Below are 17,774 nucleotides of genomic sequence, written 5' to 3'. Positions count from 1 at the left end.
GAATAGTAATTGACCACTAACTTACTTATTATGAGAAACGTCTCAGTACTATTTTTATGTGACAGAATACACATTTTTATACAAAATATAATTTTTATATCTTATACTTCAGTTGATTCTTACACAGGTTGCATATATTTTTTGTTGGACAATGCTGTTATACATAAGATCCATCTGGGTTCAATGAATATGATTTTCCCCTTTTATGTTTTGACAGCAGTTTCAGTTATTCAGTAAGTATTACCTGACTTTCTCCAAAAAATTTGATTTGATTTGAAGTTAGGTTGCTTTAGTAATATGCAACTTTTTAACAAGTGGTTGTTGGTATCTTAAAATGTAGAGAATATTACAGTTTTTTTGGTCTGTGTATATCTGGTTATAAACTTGGAAGATCTTTAAATACTGGGAACATCTCCATTAATTCACAGGACTGAGTTAAGGCTAACGGATGTTTGAATTTATGTTCATTAGCCCAAGTGCTTCACGTGTCAGAAGGTGAGGGTTAACGCCAGGGACCTGAAATTAAGGAACCAAGGTCTAATTCACTCTAATTAAGTGTTGCTTTTTTGATTAAAGAAGGGCATTTCAAAGTGCTTTATGGATAATATCAAATGAAGGATATCTAATACTTATCAAATGTTACAGAGCAGCTTATCCCAGAGGGTCTTAATTTCAGAGTGGTGAGGTAGAGGAACAAGTCAGACTGCAGTGATGGTCCTGTGATTGTTGAATTAATTAGTTTAAGTAGCAATTCAGAAATATCTTTTAACAGCTGTTCAAAGTACAGATACGGGAGAGTTATGAGGTGACCGATCATGATGCTTTCACAAATGTATTAGAAGAATTGAGTTAGGAGAAAAGTACCATTGGCACATAATTATATAAACTATAACAATTTTTAAATTATGTAGACATAAAGCTTCAGATAATTTAAAAGCAGTTCTTCAGTTCAGTTCAGTCGCTCAGTCATGTCCGACTCTTTGTGACCCCATGAATCGCAGCACGCCAGGCCTCCCTGTCCATCACCAACTCCCGGAGTTCACTCAGATTCACGTCCATCGAGTCAGTGATCTTATATCCTTTAAAAAAAAACAAGTAGTAGAGAAGGTGGATGAAGGCAATGGACTGAGCATGTTCATCCATCTTGCCTCGCAGATACCTTAAAATGTTAGAAAATACTTTCTGTAAGTCCTTATTAGTACCAGCCTTCAGAAGACAGGAACCAAACTTGAAATGGCAAAAAAAAAAAAAGTCATAGCCCAAAGCAGGCAGGAGAAGCTGCTTTTATTAATGTCAGATCAGTTCACTTCAGTTGCTCAGTCATGTCCGAATCTTTGCAGCCCATGGACTGCAGCACACCACGCTTCCCTGTCCATCACCAACTCCTGGAGTTGACAAACTCATGTCCATTGAGTCGGTGATGCCATCCAACCATCTCATCCTCTGTTGTCCCTTTCTCCTCCCACCTTCAATCTTTCCCAGCATCAGGGTCTCTTCTCTTCAGATGAGTCAGTTCTTCACATCAAGTAGCCAAAGTACTGGAGTTTCAGCATCAGTCCTCCCAGTGAATATTCAGGACTGATCTCCTTTAGGATTGACTGATTGGACCTCCTTGCAGTCCATGGAACTCTCAAGAGTCTTCTCCAACACCAGAGTTCAAAAGCATCGATTTTTTAGTGGTCACCTTTCTTTATAGTCCAACTCTCACATCCATACATGACAACTGGAAAAACCATAGCTTTAACTAGACAGAACTTTGTTAGCAAAGTAATGTCTCTGCTTTTTAATATGCTGTCTAGGTGGGTCATAACTTTTCTTCCAAGGAGCAAGTGTCTTTTAATTTCATGGCTGCAGTCACCATCTGCAGTGATTTTGGAACCCCCCAAAATAAAGTCTGTAACTGTTTCCATTGAATTGTTTCCAGTCTGATTTGGAAGACTGGTTCCAATCGGGAAAGGAGTACATCAAGGCTATGTACTGTCACCCTGCTTATTTAACTTATATGCAGAGTACATCATGAGAAATGCTGGGCTAGATGAAGCACAAGCTGGAATCAAGACTGCTGGGATTTGCAGAGAAATATCAATAACCTCAGATATGCAGATGACACCAACCTTATGGCAGAAAGCGAAGAAGAGCCTCTTGATGAAAGTGAAAGAGGAGAGTGAAAAAGTTGGCTTCAAACTCAACATTCAGAAAACTAAGATCATGGCATCTGGTCCCATCACTTCATGGCAAATAGAAGGGGAAACTGGAAACAGTGACAGACTTTATTTTGGGGGGCTCCAGAATCACTGCAGATGGTGACTGCAGCCATGAAATTAAAAGACACTTGCTCCTTGGAAGAAAAGTTATGACCAACCTAGACAGCATATTAAAAAACAGAGACATTACTTTGCCGACAAAGGTCCATCCAGTTAAAGCTATGGTTTTTCCAGTTGTCATGTATGGATGTGAGAGTTGGACTATAAAGAAAGCTGAGCGCCAAAGAACTGATACTTTTGAACTGTGGTGTGCGAGAAGACTCTTGAGAGTCCCTTGGACTGCAAGGAGATCTAACCAGCTCATCCTAAAGATCAGTTCTGAATATTCATTGGAAGGACTGATATTGAAGCTGAAACTCTTAATACTTTGGCCACCCGATGTGAAGAACTGACTCATTTGAAAAGACCCTGATGCTGGGAAAGATTGAAGGCAGGAGGAGAAGGGGATGACAGAGGATGAGATGGTTGGATGTCATCACCGGCTCAATGGACATGAGTCTGAGTAAACTCTGGGAGTTGGTGATGGACAGGGAAGCCTGGTGTGCTGCAGTCCATGGGGTCACGAACAGTTGAAAACAGCAAGTGACCTGAACTGTTTCCCCATCTATTTTACATGAAGTGATGGGACCAGTTGCCATGATCTTAGTTTTCTGAATGTTGAGTTTGAAGCCAACTTTTTCACTCTCCTCTTTCACTTTCATCAAGAGGCTCTTTACTTCTTCGCTTTCTGCCATAAGGGTAGTGTTATCTGCATATCTGAGGTTATTGATATTTCTCCCAGCAGTCTTGATTCCAGCTTGTGCTTCATCCATCCCATCATTTCTCATGATGTACTCCATATATAAATTAAATAAGCAAGGTAAAAATATACAGCCTTGACATACTCCTTTCCCAATTTGGAACCAGTCTGTTGTTCCATGTCCAGTTCTAACTGTTGCTTCTTGACCTGCATACAGATTTCTCAGGAGGCAGGTCAGGTAGTCTGGTATTCCCATTTATTTCAGAATTTTCCTCAATTTTTTGTGAGCCACACGGTCAAAGGCCTTGGCATAGTCAATAAAGCAGAAGTACATGTTTTTCTGGAACTCTCTTGCTTTTTCAGTGATCCAGTGGATGTTGGCAATTTGATCTCTGGTTCGTCTGCCTTTTCGAAATCCAGCTTAAACATCTGGAAGTTCACGGTTCATGTACTGTTGAAGCCTAACTTGGAGAATTTTGAGCATTACTTTGCTAGTGTGTGAGATGAGTGCAGTTGTGCGGTCGTTTGAACATTCTTTGGCATTGCCTTTCTTTGGGATTGGAATGGGAACTGACCTTTTCCAGTCCTGTGGCCACTACTGAGTTTTCCAAATTTGCTGGCGTATTGAGTGCAGCACTTTCACAGCATCATCTTTTAGGATTTGAATAATTGGAATTCCATCACCTCCACTAGTTTTGTTCTTAGTGGTGCTTCCTAAGGCCCACCTGACTGCATTCTAGGATGTCTGGCTCTAGGTGAGTGGTCACACCATCGTGGTTATCTGGGTCATGAAGATCTTTCTTGTACAGTTCTGTGTATTCTTGCCACCTGTTCTTAGTATCTTCTGCTTCTGTTTGGTCTGTACCATTTCTGTCCTTTATTGTCAGATCACAACCAGATAATTTCAACCTCCAAGTGAACAATGGATACAATGCCTGGAGTGTGGGAGGGAGGTTGCAGGGTAAATGGTTAACACGAGCTAAGGAACTTCATTTACTGCGGGAAGGTCGGCTTGCTCCTCTCTCCTCCTTTTTATGTGAAGCTTCAGGCAATATTTGAATCCCCGCTAAAAGCCCAAAGCTATGTTCTAAAAAAAGGAAACACTTGCCTGGAGAGGGCAGTTGTAAAGACTGGAGAGCAGGGCAAGGTTTATGGTAATTCCAGACCTTTACCAAAGGCGCGGGGGTGGGGAGGGGGGGGGTGGAATGAACTAACAGCAGCTCTTCCAAAGAAGGGTAGGAAATAATTCCTTCTACGTCCAGCGTGAAGCATCCCACGTGGCAGGATTTGGAAGGTCCCTGCCCGGCAGGCCTATCTTTAACTCCTGTCCAGTTGCCAGGCCTCACCCATTTCACAAAACCTGTGAATGGACCGCCCTCCATTCAGGAGCCCCGTGGGTGAGGCTGACCCGGGTACAGTGGGAGCCGTCCACAGCACTCATCAGCCTGGCCTTTGAACTTGAATGCCAGTAGACAGCCAGGGGTCCTCAGACAAGAGGAGCAATAAGCTAAGTAAACAGAAGAATGACCGAGAAAACAGGCCATTCAGGGAACAGAGGAGGACTGTTAAGAACTATAATTAAGGTCCTCAGATTTGAAAGAAACAACCAGTCAGGAAGCTTTCTCGAAAGTTAATGAAAAGATGGCTAGAATTTAAAGTCCACAGAAAAACACCAGATTTGATGCATGAGAAATAAAGGCATGGGAGAAAACAAACAAAACCCTCTAGAATATGGATCACAAATGGGGCTTCCCAGGCGGCTCACTGATGAAGAATCTGCTGCAATGCCAGAGATGCGGGTTCAACCCCTGGGTCAGGAAGATCCCCTGGAGGAGGAAATGGCAACCCACTCCAGTATACTTGCCTGGGAAATCCCATAGACAGAAGGAGCCCGGCATGCTACGGTCCATGGGGTCGCAAAGAGTCAGACACGACTGAGCAACTGTACATGGATCACAAATACAGAGGCAAGAAATAACAGATTTAAGAGGTATGTAAGATGTGCCTGGGAGGTCTAACGTCTGTTTAATGGGACTCACCCAGGGAGAAGTATAAGGCAAAGAGGACAGAAAACAGCCAGGAATGGAAGACTGGCTGCTCGTCCATGGTGCTGGGCTCCCTCACAACCCCAGGAGGGGAGGGTGTGAACCGCAGTCTCCTTCCCAGTGGGCACACTCGCCTTCAGGAGCGGGCGCCAGTCCCAAGGGCGTCCCTCCCAGCCAGGGCTCAGGGACCCCCACAGGCCTCTGGCAGGCAGAATGAATGTAAGTGAGTTTAAGGAAGAGGGGAATGTGAGTGTGCAGAAATGAGCAAATCAAAGTTAGACCCTAGAGTCGGTCTGCATAACTGCTCACTTCGGTTTGTGTTTTTTATCCAGGAAGGGTCACTGGGAGGCAGGCAACAGAAAGGAGGACAAAGCTGGGCGGGGTCGGGGGGCGGGGCAGCTGTGCGGTGCCAGATCCTCAACTTGCAGAGAAGACGTCAGGGCTCATCAGCTGCACACGCTGTAACTGTCACACCTGTGCGGCAAACACACATTATTCAGCTGAACTGAGTCAGGAAAGGGTGAAATCAAGAGGGAAACACCTAGAAGCAGAGAAAATAAAAACCGGGACCCCAACCCAGGATGGCCGGAATCGCCTCTGAGACACAGCTGAATGCCTTCAGTGCCCCCAGTGAAAGCTAACGCTTTTTAGCTAAGTCGTGAAAGGAAATCTAGTCGTCTGAAGTTTGAGAAAACAGTGACATAGAAAGATGGAAAGAGAATGGATGGAAAAATATGTACCTGGCAAATACCAATGATAAGCAAGTGTAGCAATAATAATGTCAAACTGAATGGAATTCAGGGTTTAAAAACAGCATTCAGAAGCACAGAGGCGTATTTCACACTTACGTAAAATTCACCAAGGAGCCTCACTGTAGTATCAACATAATGTTGTCTTATAAAACCTCAAGTTAGAAGTATGACGATAATGTGATACTTTCTAAATGAAAATCTTTGTGCTTTTCTTAGCAACTGATACATCATGTACGTAATGTACATAAGGGTCCAGAGGGATTTTGGCAAACGCTTAACCTTGATTCCCAAATAAGTAGCTATTAACTTTTGTGTCCCATAAACAGAGAAGCACTTTTTTTTTTTTTAACAAATACTAATGGAGTATTTGTTAAAATTAAGGATGACTCACCCCAGATTTGGTGTTTTGTTTTTTTTTTTTTTTGTCTTATGATATCTATTTATTGGTCTTTGCTGGGGTCTTCTTTTTTTGAGGTACAGGTTATATATAGTAGTATATGTTTCATATCTACAGCATAGTGATTCACAATTTTTAAAGGTTATATTCCATTTGTAATTATTGTAAAATATTGGCTACATCCCCCGTGTTATACAATATGTCCTTGTACCAAAGTTGTATTTTGCCAATCATGCTTTCTTTTTGTGGTAAACAAACTTCTACCGTCTAGCTGCTGGGCACCCCCTTAAAGAATTGTTATTTTTTTGATCGGCTGGAGAACATCCCTGTCATACGCAGTAGGTGGTCCAAAGATCTCATCATATGTCTCATCACGGAAGCATCAGCGGGGAGGCGGGTCCCATCCCTGTTTCCTAGCCTCTTCTCGTTCTCCCATCTTTGGGACCGGAGAAAACTTGACCTCTTGATCAGCGTCATCTTATCCTTAAGCAAGCCAGGAGAAACCAGGCAAAGTTGCTCCGAGTCTTTTCCATCCCTGATCCCCCAAATCAACACGTGTCCGGGAGCCAAGCTCTTCCCTGTAAATGCTGCCCTCCTGGCCTAGCTGTGGAGCAGCCTGATGTTGTTGTCCTGGTGAATTAAGCAAGTCTCCACACCAGAAATCCCGTCCACAGGGATGTACTCTGCCCCTCGGCAGCCCTAGCAGCTGTCCTCCAGGGAGAGGTGGGAGCTGGTGGTGGAGAGGATGAGAGTCCTGTGCAGGCCGCCCTGTTTCCAGCACCCGCCCCGACTCCACACACACGCCCACACATCCCAATCAGTTTTGCCAGACAACTCATTAAACATCTCACACGTTTCCCTTAGCATTCTTATTCCATGGATCAGTGTCTTTCCTCCCTGCCCTCGCCAACACTTCTCTCTTTTTTCACAGCAAGTAGCTATTTATGAAAACTACCCTAACTGAAGGAAACTTGTTACCCATTTTATTGCTTGTGTGTCTTTCAGAGTCTCACTCTGCCATGCCTGCCCACCCTTGTAAGAAGGATTTTATTACATGTCTAAAGCAGACAGCCCTGCTAAACTCTTTCTAAACCAGGAAGTGAAACAAAACTGGTGGTGTGAACACAGTGGGTTTCTAAGCATTTTTCATGTTTCCTTCCATTATGTTGGAGGATAAATTCCTGGCTTAAAGTTAAAATAATTCCTCTAAGCTAATAGGAAATTCAGTATGACTTATCCAGTGAAGCGCTGGATATAAAGCGAGCTTTTTCACATGCAAAGATGCCATGTATTTCATAAAAACTGTTCAGATGAATGGTTGAGGAGCCTCGGGAAAGATGGAAGAGGAGAAGATACAGCTTAGCGACATAAATGCAAACGTGTACTGTGCGGATTCCCCCGGGCGCACACGCACACCCTGTAACTTTAAAGCTGTCTCTTAGAAGGATGAGATGGAGCTGTGAGCCAGACCACGTTGGTTTGGACTGAAATTCTTACAGAATTATTAAGCCTTAAAAAAAGCAAAGGAGATTTATGCATCTGCATTTGACCAATTTGGTTTGGAATAGGTTCATAATGGAAAAGTAATAAAACCATAAGAGACAGCGTCTTCTGAGTACAGTCTCGCTTTTAAAAAATCTAAACATGGGCTGCCCCAGTTTGGATAAAATGACTGTAGAAAAATTTCCCATTGGTAATTTTGGGAGGGTTTTGTTGTTGTTGTTGTTATTGTTTCTTTTTCATTGATTATCAGTCAGTATAAATTTTAAGATTTCTGGCAGATATTTTTTTCGGGAGATGTCAGTCATAGGAAAGAGGAATCCTAAAGTATTATCGGTGGGTGCGTCCCCCTCAGGTCACCTACCACCTTCATATACGCATACACACACACAAACACACAATGTTTGTTTAGCTATCAGTAAAGTCTTTCCTGGTGTAACTGGAGAGCTTAGGGTTTGGAGGGTGTGAGTGGTTGAATGTGTGTGAGAAGGCACCTCCGCTGACTGCCAGCAGCCGCAGAGAAGCAGGAAGAGGAAACGGATAACAAGCTTCACCTCTGAAAAATCAGACCCAATAACTCTGATTTCAACAGGATAACAAAAAAAAAAAAGGTAGAAAAAACAACAACCAGAAAACCCCCCAAATCTCTCTCCATTTGTTTTCGACCACTTGAAGTTGCGTTGATACATAATTCCTTGAGACTGTGTAAGAATGTAAGCGTAACTAATGGAAGTTGGTGGTCTGGGAAAGGCGAGGCGAGGCGTATACTCCATTAGGTGTGGCGGAGCCTCCATGCCTGGCAGACCAGAGTCACAGCTGCGTTTCCCGGAGGCGACAGCGAGCAGACACTTGACTCAATCCCAGCCTCAGCTTTCTTTCCGTGGCCGGCAGTGCACAGCAGTGTCTTTTACACGGTGAGAACGGGACCCGACTGCAAAGATGTTGTCTTTTCTGGCAGGTATGCCTGCAGCCTCACTGGTGACCCCTGCTGATGTCATCAAGACGCGATTACAGGTGGCCGCCCGGGCTGGCCAGACCACTTACAGCGGAGTGATAGACTGCTTTCGGAAGATCCTGCGAGAGGAAGGCCCGAAAGCTTTGTGGAAAGGAGCTGGCGGTACGGAAATAATTGGCTCTTAATTAAACCTTTGGTATCAGGCAAATTTTTAAAATCTTAACCCTGTCTGTTACTTCCTGTTCTCCCCCCAAGCTCGTGTGTTTCGGTCCTCCCCGCAGTTTGGTGTGACTTTGCTGACCTATGAATTGCTCCAGCGATGGTTCTACATTGATTTCGGAGGAGTGTAAGTATCTTGGTAAACTTCAGCTGCTTCTAATACTCTGTTGTCATCCAGAAAGGTATGTCCTTTTAGTCCCTGTGATGAAGTAGAAGAGATGTAGGAAAATACTGAAATCATGTTATCAGATTCATTTCAAAAGGGAACATACAAGTAACCAGAATTCCACAGCTCCTCTGTGATCCAGATGTTAGCAGTTTTTGAATGTTGCTTTTACCAAGTTAAACAAAAACCCTCAGATTCTCACTCTATTTTCCCTTCTTGTAGGAAACCCATGGGATCAGAGCCAGTTCCTAAATCCAGGATCACCCTGCCTGCTCCCAATCCTGATCATGTTGGGGGCTACAGACTGGCAGTTGCAACATTTGCAGGGATTGAAAACAAATTTGGACTTTACCTACCTCTCTTCAAGCCGTCAGCATCTACCTCACAAGCCATGGGTGGAGGCCCATAGGAGGCCTGGCACCCACTGGGCCATCGCTGCGTCTCTGGTGTGACTGTTGGAGAGAACACCCCACCTCAATGGAAACACTTCACCCCTGTCACTTACATCTCCTGTTTAAATTCAAGTCGAGGCTTTTGATAAGGTGAAATCATTGCTTTTTCTGTGTGTTCTCCTAACTAGATCATTGTGAAATTATTCGTAATTATTCTTTGGGCCTCTTCTCACAAACCTGTGCTGGTACCTGACATCTTCTGGGATTTGGCCAACATTAACCCGATCTGGAGGAAGAAGCAAGTCTGAATAGAAATTAGAACCAGTCTCCTCAAATTAGGATTACAGCCCAGAAGAAGCTACTGAGAAGCAATCATGGTGCTCCGAGCAAGTGTTCCTGTGCAGGAGACTGGGCGCATGTTTATAAAAAGAGGAAAAAACACTGGGAGAAATGAGTATTATCAGAAATAGCCAGCCCGGCTTTGGATTCTAAGCACACACTAATTCTGACTCTGGATTATATTATGAAGCTTTGATGTGAAACATGTTGTTTTGTAATGAAAATCACATTGAAGATGTTTAATAATCATATTCTGTTACTGGTACTCGGGCTACCAGGGGGAGGTCTTTGTACTTTAGAGAAACTACTCTTGGCTCTGCACTCGACGGACGGAGAAACCCAGAGACACAGCCCCACTCCTGGCTTGGGATGACTGCTCGTAGGAGGCACATGTGCTGACCACCGCCTGTTTCAGTAAACACTGCAGAAAAACACGTGCTCTCCTTTACTGATACCTACCCTCGCCCCTCCCAACCCGCCGTAGTTGGCATCCATTTGCTTTTAAAATCCACTTTATCTTGAATCATGGAAAAATACATTATAATATGCATTTTTATTTAATTTGTGGTGCCTCAAACAATGGTCAGAAGGCTTGTGTGTCTGTGAAGAAGGAAATAAACTATTTTTAAAGCTACTGAGTGTTTTTGCTCTTGTTACGTCATGTGGCAAATGACTGCAAGAGTGGTCATGATTGGACTCTCGGAGTCTCATTTTGAGGGTGGCTTGTTCATGAACCCCTGGGTTTGTCTCGCTGGTCTCTCAGGGGGATGTGCACACACGTCTTCAGTATGCCAGTGTTCAGTGTGAGTAAGAGAGGCTGTTTACGTTTGATCCCGATGAGTGAGGGCCCTAGCAAACTGACTCTTGCTCTATACATCCTCAGTGCTCTCTGCAGTTTCTTACTGTGAGAATTAATATCGAGTTTCACTGGAGGTTGGGCATGAAAACTCGCACAAAATGGCTATGGTGCCTTCTAATCTTCTCTGACTCTTCCTCATACCAGAACCAGGGGCCACTGTGTGCAGCCTGTAGCCCAGGTTGCACATATCTGGCCCACACTGTAATGGCCAGGGGAAAGGTATTAGTCTTGAACAGACTTTCGGGTGCTCCTAAGGCTGCAGTTGTGCTCCCAAGTTACTTATTGTCAGCTGAGTTTGAACTTCCTGTGTCTCCAAAATTTGCCTCCAGAAGAAAGCCATTTTTCAGTTTCTGTCTTGCTGTAGGTCAGCAGGTTGACATTCAGAGTTACTGTTCAAAATTGGAAAGTGTAGAAACCATCTGTGAGCCTGCTTTGTTATTGTTTTCTGGGGTTTTTTTTTCAGTGAACAAAAGCTTTGTTATTCTCACCAGAAATAGGACAGATATATACGTGGCTCCCTCATGGTTTTCGTTTGGCAAACACCAGAGAGAATCCCCTCCGTCTCCCCGAGCTTGCCCCCTTCCCCCAGTTCCTTGCTCAGTGTGACAAGCAACATTTATATTTTAATCTCCAAGACCAGTCACAAGACTCCACATATGTTATGGAAATTTAGGTGGTGTTACAGTAACACAGCGCTCAAGCTTTGTTATTTTCAATGTGGAGAAAAGTCCCCTGAGTGTAAACCCTGCCTCCCTGCCTTTCTTTTCTTCAACTGCTTGAAATTTTATGGAAGATCAGATTTTCCAGGTATAAACACTGACCCAGATCTCAAGCGAGTGCATTGCCCTGCTTGCTGCTGTTTTAATGTTTGCTTACTTATTTGACTGCTCTGGGGTCTTAGTCGAAGCATGTGGGACCTAGTTCCCTGACCAGGGATCGAACCTGGGCCCCCTGCATTGGGAGCTCAGAGCCTTAGCCACGGGACCACCAGGGAAGTCCTCCTGCTTGCTTCTTCAGGAGGTGTTGCATCTGGTGGGAGAGCTTCTTGGCTTCCCTTAGTCCTACCTGGAGCTGAGGATGATTCTCTTTAGGGAAGGAAAAAGCAGAAAGGTACCAGGAAGCCAAGGAGATAGGCCCACGCGGCCGTGTTTCTTTAAAATCCTTGGCTTAGTCTGTTCCGGGATAGGCAGTGACTGAAGACACGCAGGAGGCCCCATTTCCATCTGAGCTGTGCTCAGTGGGTGGTGTGACTGTGACATCCTTGAATAGGACTGCAATCACCGTGCGGTGAAAACCACGTCAAATTTGTTCTGGGTTTTCCTTCCTGAAGTGACAGCACAATACTCAGCAGCACTGTGGCCGCCGTTTCTGCAGTGGCTCTGTTCCTCCTCCTCGCCAAGGGACTGAAAGCTGAGCAACGCCCACCCAAGGGGGCCAACCTCCCCCTGCCCCGCCGGCCCTGGAGTCTCTCCCTCTGCCCCTGTCCACTCCTGATTGCTTAGGGGGAGCGGGGAAGAGGCCTGACTTTTGTGTAGCAACTTTTTTTCTAGGAGGGGAAAAAATGTGGAGCTGACCACAGAATGAACACGCTGATTCTTGGGTTCCAGCCGTGGCTGGGTTTCTTGAGGCTGGGTGGCACGCTGTCGCCAAGCTCATGCTACACCTCATAACCCACAACCATTCGCTGTGCTCCCTGGGGTTGCCTTAATCCCAAGCAGCCAGGGTTGCACAGGGGAACATAAGAATCCTGGCACAGAAAGGAGTCATTTAAAATGCTTATTGCATTTCAAGCTTCAGTTTTTACTTAGTGAAAATATTTACCATTGCTGGAAAACAATGTTTAAAATTTTGTTGCTTATATGTTGTTTAATGGTGTGGCCGATGTAAACCTCAGGATGCTTACATTTTGACAGTCTTCTGGAAATGTTTAACAGCACATAACTCAGTAAGCAGGGGATAAAAACTGGGAACAAATTGTGCTTGAAACGTTGCAACCTCCCCCCTCCCCCCCCCCTCCCCGGACTAGGTATTCCGCAAGGCACGCTGGAATTCTTCAGGTAGAGACAGGGAAATCTCCAGGTAATGGAATTTGGTGTCTTGTAGCCCCATTTAGCAACCTTGTAGCTAAACCCTAAGAATCATCATGTGCCTTTTACCGCAGAAGCCATTCTTATGGGGATGAATTTGTATCTTTGCCACTGAGTGAAATCCCATTTTCAGTTCAGGGTCATTTTCAGGATGGGGATTTTTCCAAAGATTTTTTAAAAGACACATTCCCTGGTGAGAGCAGTGAAATGTTCTTTTCACAAATGGTATTGCCCTCAAAGTGTTAGTCAGGCAGTTGTGTCCGATTCTTTGCGACTCCATGGACTGCAGCCTGCCAGGCTCCTCTGTCTATGGGATTCTCCAGGCAAGAGTACTGCAGTAGGTAGCCATTCCCTTCTCCTGGGGATCTTCCTGACCGAGGGACTGAACCCCGGTTTCCTGCATTGGAGGCAGGTTGTTTACTATCTGAGCCACCAGGGAAGCCCCTTGTGGGGGCAGGGACGGAAGTGCCTTTGTTTTACCTTCTGGGAACAACCCAACCCTCACTAAAGAGTTCTGTTTTCCATGCTATGAGGACCATGGCGATGGGGGGGGGGGCGGGGGCGCGGGCATGGGGGTGCACGTTTTAAGATCTGAGGCAGAAAAGAGCATTGTCACTTGTTTCTTTAAAACAGTGGAAGTCTTTAACCTGAAAGCCCAGATTGGGCTCCATGAGAACTGTGCTTGTGATGTTAGTTCCATAGTGCCTGGAACTTTGAGTAGGCTCTTTTCATTGGGATGGACGGATGAACAGATAGATGGATGAATGGGTTTTGATAATTTTTTTTCCAATTAGTAATCTCTATCATTTTCCCACTTTATAGGCCTTTTCAGTAGTGTTTTTAATGGCTAGAGTTAAAACCATAATGTAAAACAACCCTATTCTAATGTATTGTTCATTTACTTTAGAAGTCGTAAGTACATCTTTTATTAAAGCAACTACAGCTATGTAAATTGGTTTTAATTAGCTGGTTACTCTGAGTCAGGAACTTTCATGTAAACTATATGATCTTTAAATTTCCTGGTCATGGTTAAAAATTAAAGTTTAAAAAATCATCCTTTTGAGGTTAGTGGTACATTAGGCTTGTACCATTAGGCACATGAGTACATTAGCATTAAAACAGCTTTTCTTATCAATGAATGTTAATGACTTAGAACTCCTCTGCTCTTCGCTGCCTGACATCTGTAGGAGCACAGTGGCAAGTTTTCCTTTAGAAGCTGCTGAAGACAACAGGGGCTCTCTTTCAGAAGGGTTTGTTTTTAGCTAATGCATTAATTGACTCCAAAAAGAGTCCAAATGGAACACTCTGCTTTCATCTGCTGGGGTAACCTAATAAAATAATGTTGTTTGTTTTTAGATTCCCGGCTGGTAAGGGGGGTTTTGCTCAAGGCAAAACCACAGTCCCCTCGAATAACTTTAGAAGGAGAGTTAAGAAGACACACTAATTGTGCCTGTCTGAGGTTTGCTCCTTCAAGGGCCCAGACACACCCCTTGCACACTGGTCTGGCCGCCAGGGCTCCGGTGCCCACCGCCGAGTTGATTCTTCTGGGCTGGGCTGGGCTCCTGCTCCCTGGAAGATGCTTGATTTTGCTGTGAGCAGTTCTTAAGGAGGCTTTAAAACAGACTCAGGCTCTCAGAACAGACTCAGGCAAGCACACTGTATATGCGATTCGTCTGTCGCACAGAATGGGGAAAGGGGAATTCAGGTTAATGAAAGATGACTGATTACAACAGGCTCCTTAACTTTCATTACCCCCTCCTCCATCCCTTGCTACTTAGCCAAGCTCTTGCTCTGCTGTGTTACTGGGCTACTTTCAAATGAGAGGGGGACAAGTAATCCTGCCCCAGCCTGGAGTTCTTCAGCCAGTCAGAACTCATTAAATATGAGTATTACACGCTAGGCATGATCCCATGAAACCCTTCCCACATCCCTTAATGTAGATACTGTTTTACCCCATGTGATAAATGAGGAAACCAAGACTCAGAGAGGTTAAATATCTTGCTCATAGTCCCAGCTAGCAAATAATGATGCTAAAATTTGAATCCAGGTCTGATGGCAGCCTAAGGCCCTGTTCTTTCTATATGAGCATTTCACAACCCAGCAGAGGGAGTTCATATGATCGTCTGTGCCCAGAATTTCTTACTCTCTCCAGTTCTCAGTATCAGATGTATCATTCCTAGCTCAGAGCTGAAAGGAAGGGTGACCTCAGATTATTTACCGTTGTTAAGTACATTTGCTATCTCAAGACAATTCCAGAGCTTGAGGACCAGGTGAATCCTGACAAGCCTTTTGAGGTTCATCTTAAACTATTTTACAGCCTATTAAAGTCAGTAAAGAGAGGATTAAGGTACACTTGAAGCATTTGCCCCACGGGTTTAAAATTGGAAGGTAATGTGGAAAAAGCAGAGATAAATTTACAAACTGTTACAATGCAACGTGATATGACGTGAACTGAACTGGACCATCTTAAAAATCACTACTATAATCAGAAAATGCCATTCTTCAACAAAAGTTGGAAATAATGGAAAAGCAACTTAAAAGTAAATATCTATGGGTACTCGGCCTCAAAGTGTGTCTGGAGGGAATGGAGACAGTTTACAGAATGTGGGATTTGTCGGAATTACTTTTGGACATAAAATCTCCATCACCCCTAATGGTGGAAAAGTCTTGCTCTATTCCCAACAAGTTACCTGCTGTCCCTAAACTTAAAGGAGGATATCTGCCACTGCATTTTGCCACCCTCTCTCCCATTCTTATATAAATGAAAGCAAATTACTGACTAACCCACACCAAAAACTTGTGGAATTTTCTTCCTGGGCAAAAGATATATGTGTGTGTGTGTGTGTACACACACACACAAACATATATGTATTTATATGAATACATATATATGTATTTGTGTATTAAAATGTCATGTTCCTTTTTCAGAGTGATCTCAAAATGTGAATTTTTGTTTTGAAGCAGAATTTCCAGTGTAAGTTCTAAGTATGGAATATGCTTAAGCAATTTGAAAATTTAGGAAGAGTTAGCTACTCCATGTAAGAGGTTGCTTTCTCTGATGACCTCTTCATTAGGGCCATCTCCAGTGTTATAAAAGGCTTACACTCGGTTAGAGTAACATCACATCAGAAAAAGGAAAAGCTGGGGAGGATGGAAATTGAAACAGGTCTTTTTGCTTCTGAAGACAGAAGTGAAGTGATTGCTGATGTCTGAATTTTATTACAGTGAAAGCAGATACTTCTCCACACTTTTAATCTCAGCCTTTGTCCAGTCTCGTTATGAAATATGTATTTCACCTTCTGAACTGAAGAAGCAGTTCACATTTGACCTGGAACTTCAAGTTACCTGTGACCACTACTTATTAAGTAAGTGATTTCTTTCTTTTTAAAAACAGTTTGCCTGTCTGAAAGTAAAAGAGAAAAACCATTATTTCTGGGTCTTTTGGGGACTTGAAATTATTGTGACATTTTTTCCTCTTACTCCATTTAGAAAGTGTCTTGATTAGCTTAATAACTTACCATTCTAACCATACATATCTGGCTAAGTTATTGCAAATTATTAAGGCATTTGAAATGAGTTGGTTATAAAGGATAACTACTATCTCTATTAAAGCTATGACATGCAAATTCGTGAAGCATTCCATATTTGGGGGGCTTCCCTGATAGTTGGTAAAGAATCTCCTGCCCAGTGCAGGAGAGCCCAGTTTGATTCCTTGGTCGGGAAGGTCTGATGAAGAAGAGATAGGCTACCCACTCTAGTATTCTTGGGCTTCCCTTGTGGCTCAGCTGGTAAAGAATCCACCTGCAATGCGGGAGACTTGGGTTCAGTCCCTGGGTTGTAAAGATCCCCTGGAGAAGGGAACAGCTACCCACTCCAGTACTCTGGCCTGGAGAATTCCATGGACTTGTATAGTCCATGCAGTTGCAAAGAGTCAGACACAACTAAGTGATTTTCACTTTCAAAGATAAATTACAAAATAATTATCATTGGAGCCCTGAAGTAATTAATAAATGCTTTACTTTCTATAGACAGTAAACTCTAGTTTACTGTTTTTCTACCTTAAAAATTATACCTTTGGGAGAGTTCTGCTTTTGGCCATGACAGACTAGGAGAGAAAACTAGAAAACTGGGCAAAACACATTATATGGTAGTTTTAAGACATTGGATATGAGGCAGAATAGATCTGTGACCTCTGAGGGAAAGGAGACAAAAAGGTGAGACCTACTGTTGCACCAGCTTTCCGCCTGGAGGCAGTCTCCAGCCAGTGTGCAGGGAAGGAGAACCCAGACAGGGCCCGACCTTCTCCCCAGTTGAAAAGATGTGGGTCAGAAATCAGGGAAGCCAGGATAGCTAGAATTTTAAGACACACCAAGCAAGCAAACAGGAGTGAGCTGATCTGAGAGACAGCTCTGGAGTTTTACAGAGAGTTCCCCAATCTTTGAGTCCTGGGAGGAAACTATACCAGGCTTGGGAAAGAACCACTGGAAAGGAAGAAGCAGAAAAATTCTGGAGCTCACAGAGGAGAAAGAGTTCGTTTTCCCACCAACTGGAGTAGAAATTTCCTCCATAATATATAGAACATCAGGTAGAATCCTTAGAAAAAGTGTCTTAATAGTGCTAAATAAGAATTATGATAAAGGCTGCTCTGCCCTTAACAAAACTTAAAAGCAGACTTCACAAAGGTCTGATTCCAAGTAATTTAACTCCTTGTCAGAACACAATATGATACTATTTCACACAGTATTAAGAAAAGCCCACAGCTCACAATAAGAAATCTAATAAAAAAAACTGTCACCCATAATAGTAAGGAAAATATCAATGTAAGCCATGAAAAACGGAAAGTCAGCCAACAGTAATAGACCTAGGAATGACAAATGTTAGAACCAGCAGCAAGGCCAGTAAGACAGCTACCATAGGTAATACATAAAGTTAAGGGAGGGGTAAACATGGACATTATACGGAGAGAAATGGAAGACATGAAAGGTAGAACAAAAACTACAGTGCCTCCAATGGAAGATGAATGGACTGTCTGACTATGTTAAGATATTATATACGTGAGG

General features: G+C 43.5%; 1 protein-coding gene across 1 annotated transcript in view; it reads left to right on the top strand.

The window, feature by feature from the left end:
- The window catches only part of SLC25A13 (solute carrier family 25 member 13), a 237,518-nt gene extending 227,116 nt beyond the window's left edge, over positions 1-10,402 (top strand). Inside the window, exons 17-19 of the mRNA XM_069587464.1 lie at positions 8,656-8,814; positions 8,908-8,998; positions 9,260-10,402. Of these exons, the coding sequence (XP_069443565.1) occupies positions 8,656-8,814; positions 8,908-8,998; positions 9,260-9,446 (437 nt within the window). The 3' untranslated portion in view covers positions 9,447-10,402. The remainder of the gene's footprint in view (positions 1-8,655; positions 8,815-8,907; positions 8,999-9,259) is intronic.
- Positions 10,403-17,774: the final 7,372 nt, after the last annotated feature.

The sequence above is a fragment of the Ovis canadensis genome, chromosome 4, assembly GCF_042477335.2.
Source record: "Ovis canadensis isolate MfBH-ARS-UI-01 breed Bighorn chromosome 4, ARS-UI_OviCan_v2, whole genome shotgun sequence".
Taxonomy (NCBI): Eukaryota; Metazoa; Chordata; class Mammalia; order Artiodactyla; family Bovidae; genus Ovis; species Ovis canadensis.
The sequence above is the reverse complement of the archived record's forward strand: the minus strand, read 5'-3'. Positions and strand labels throughout refer to the sequence as shown.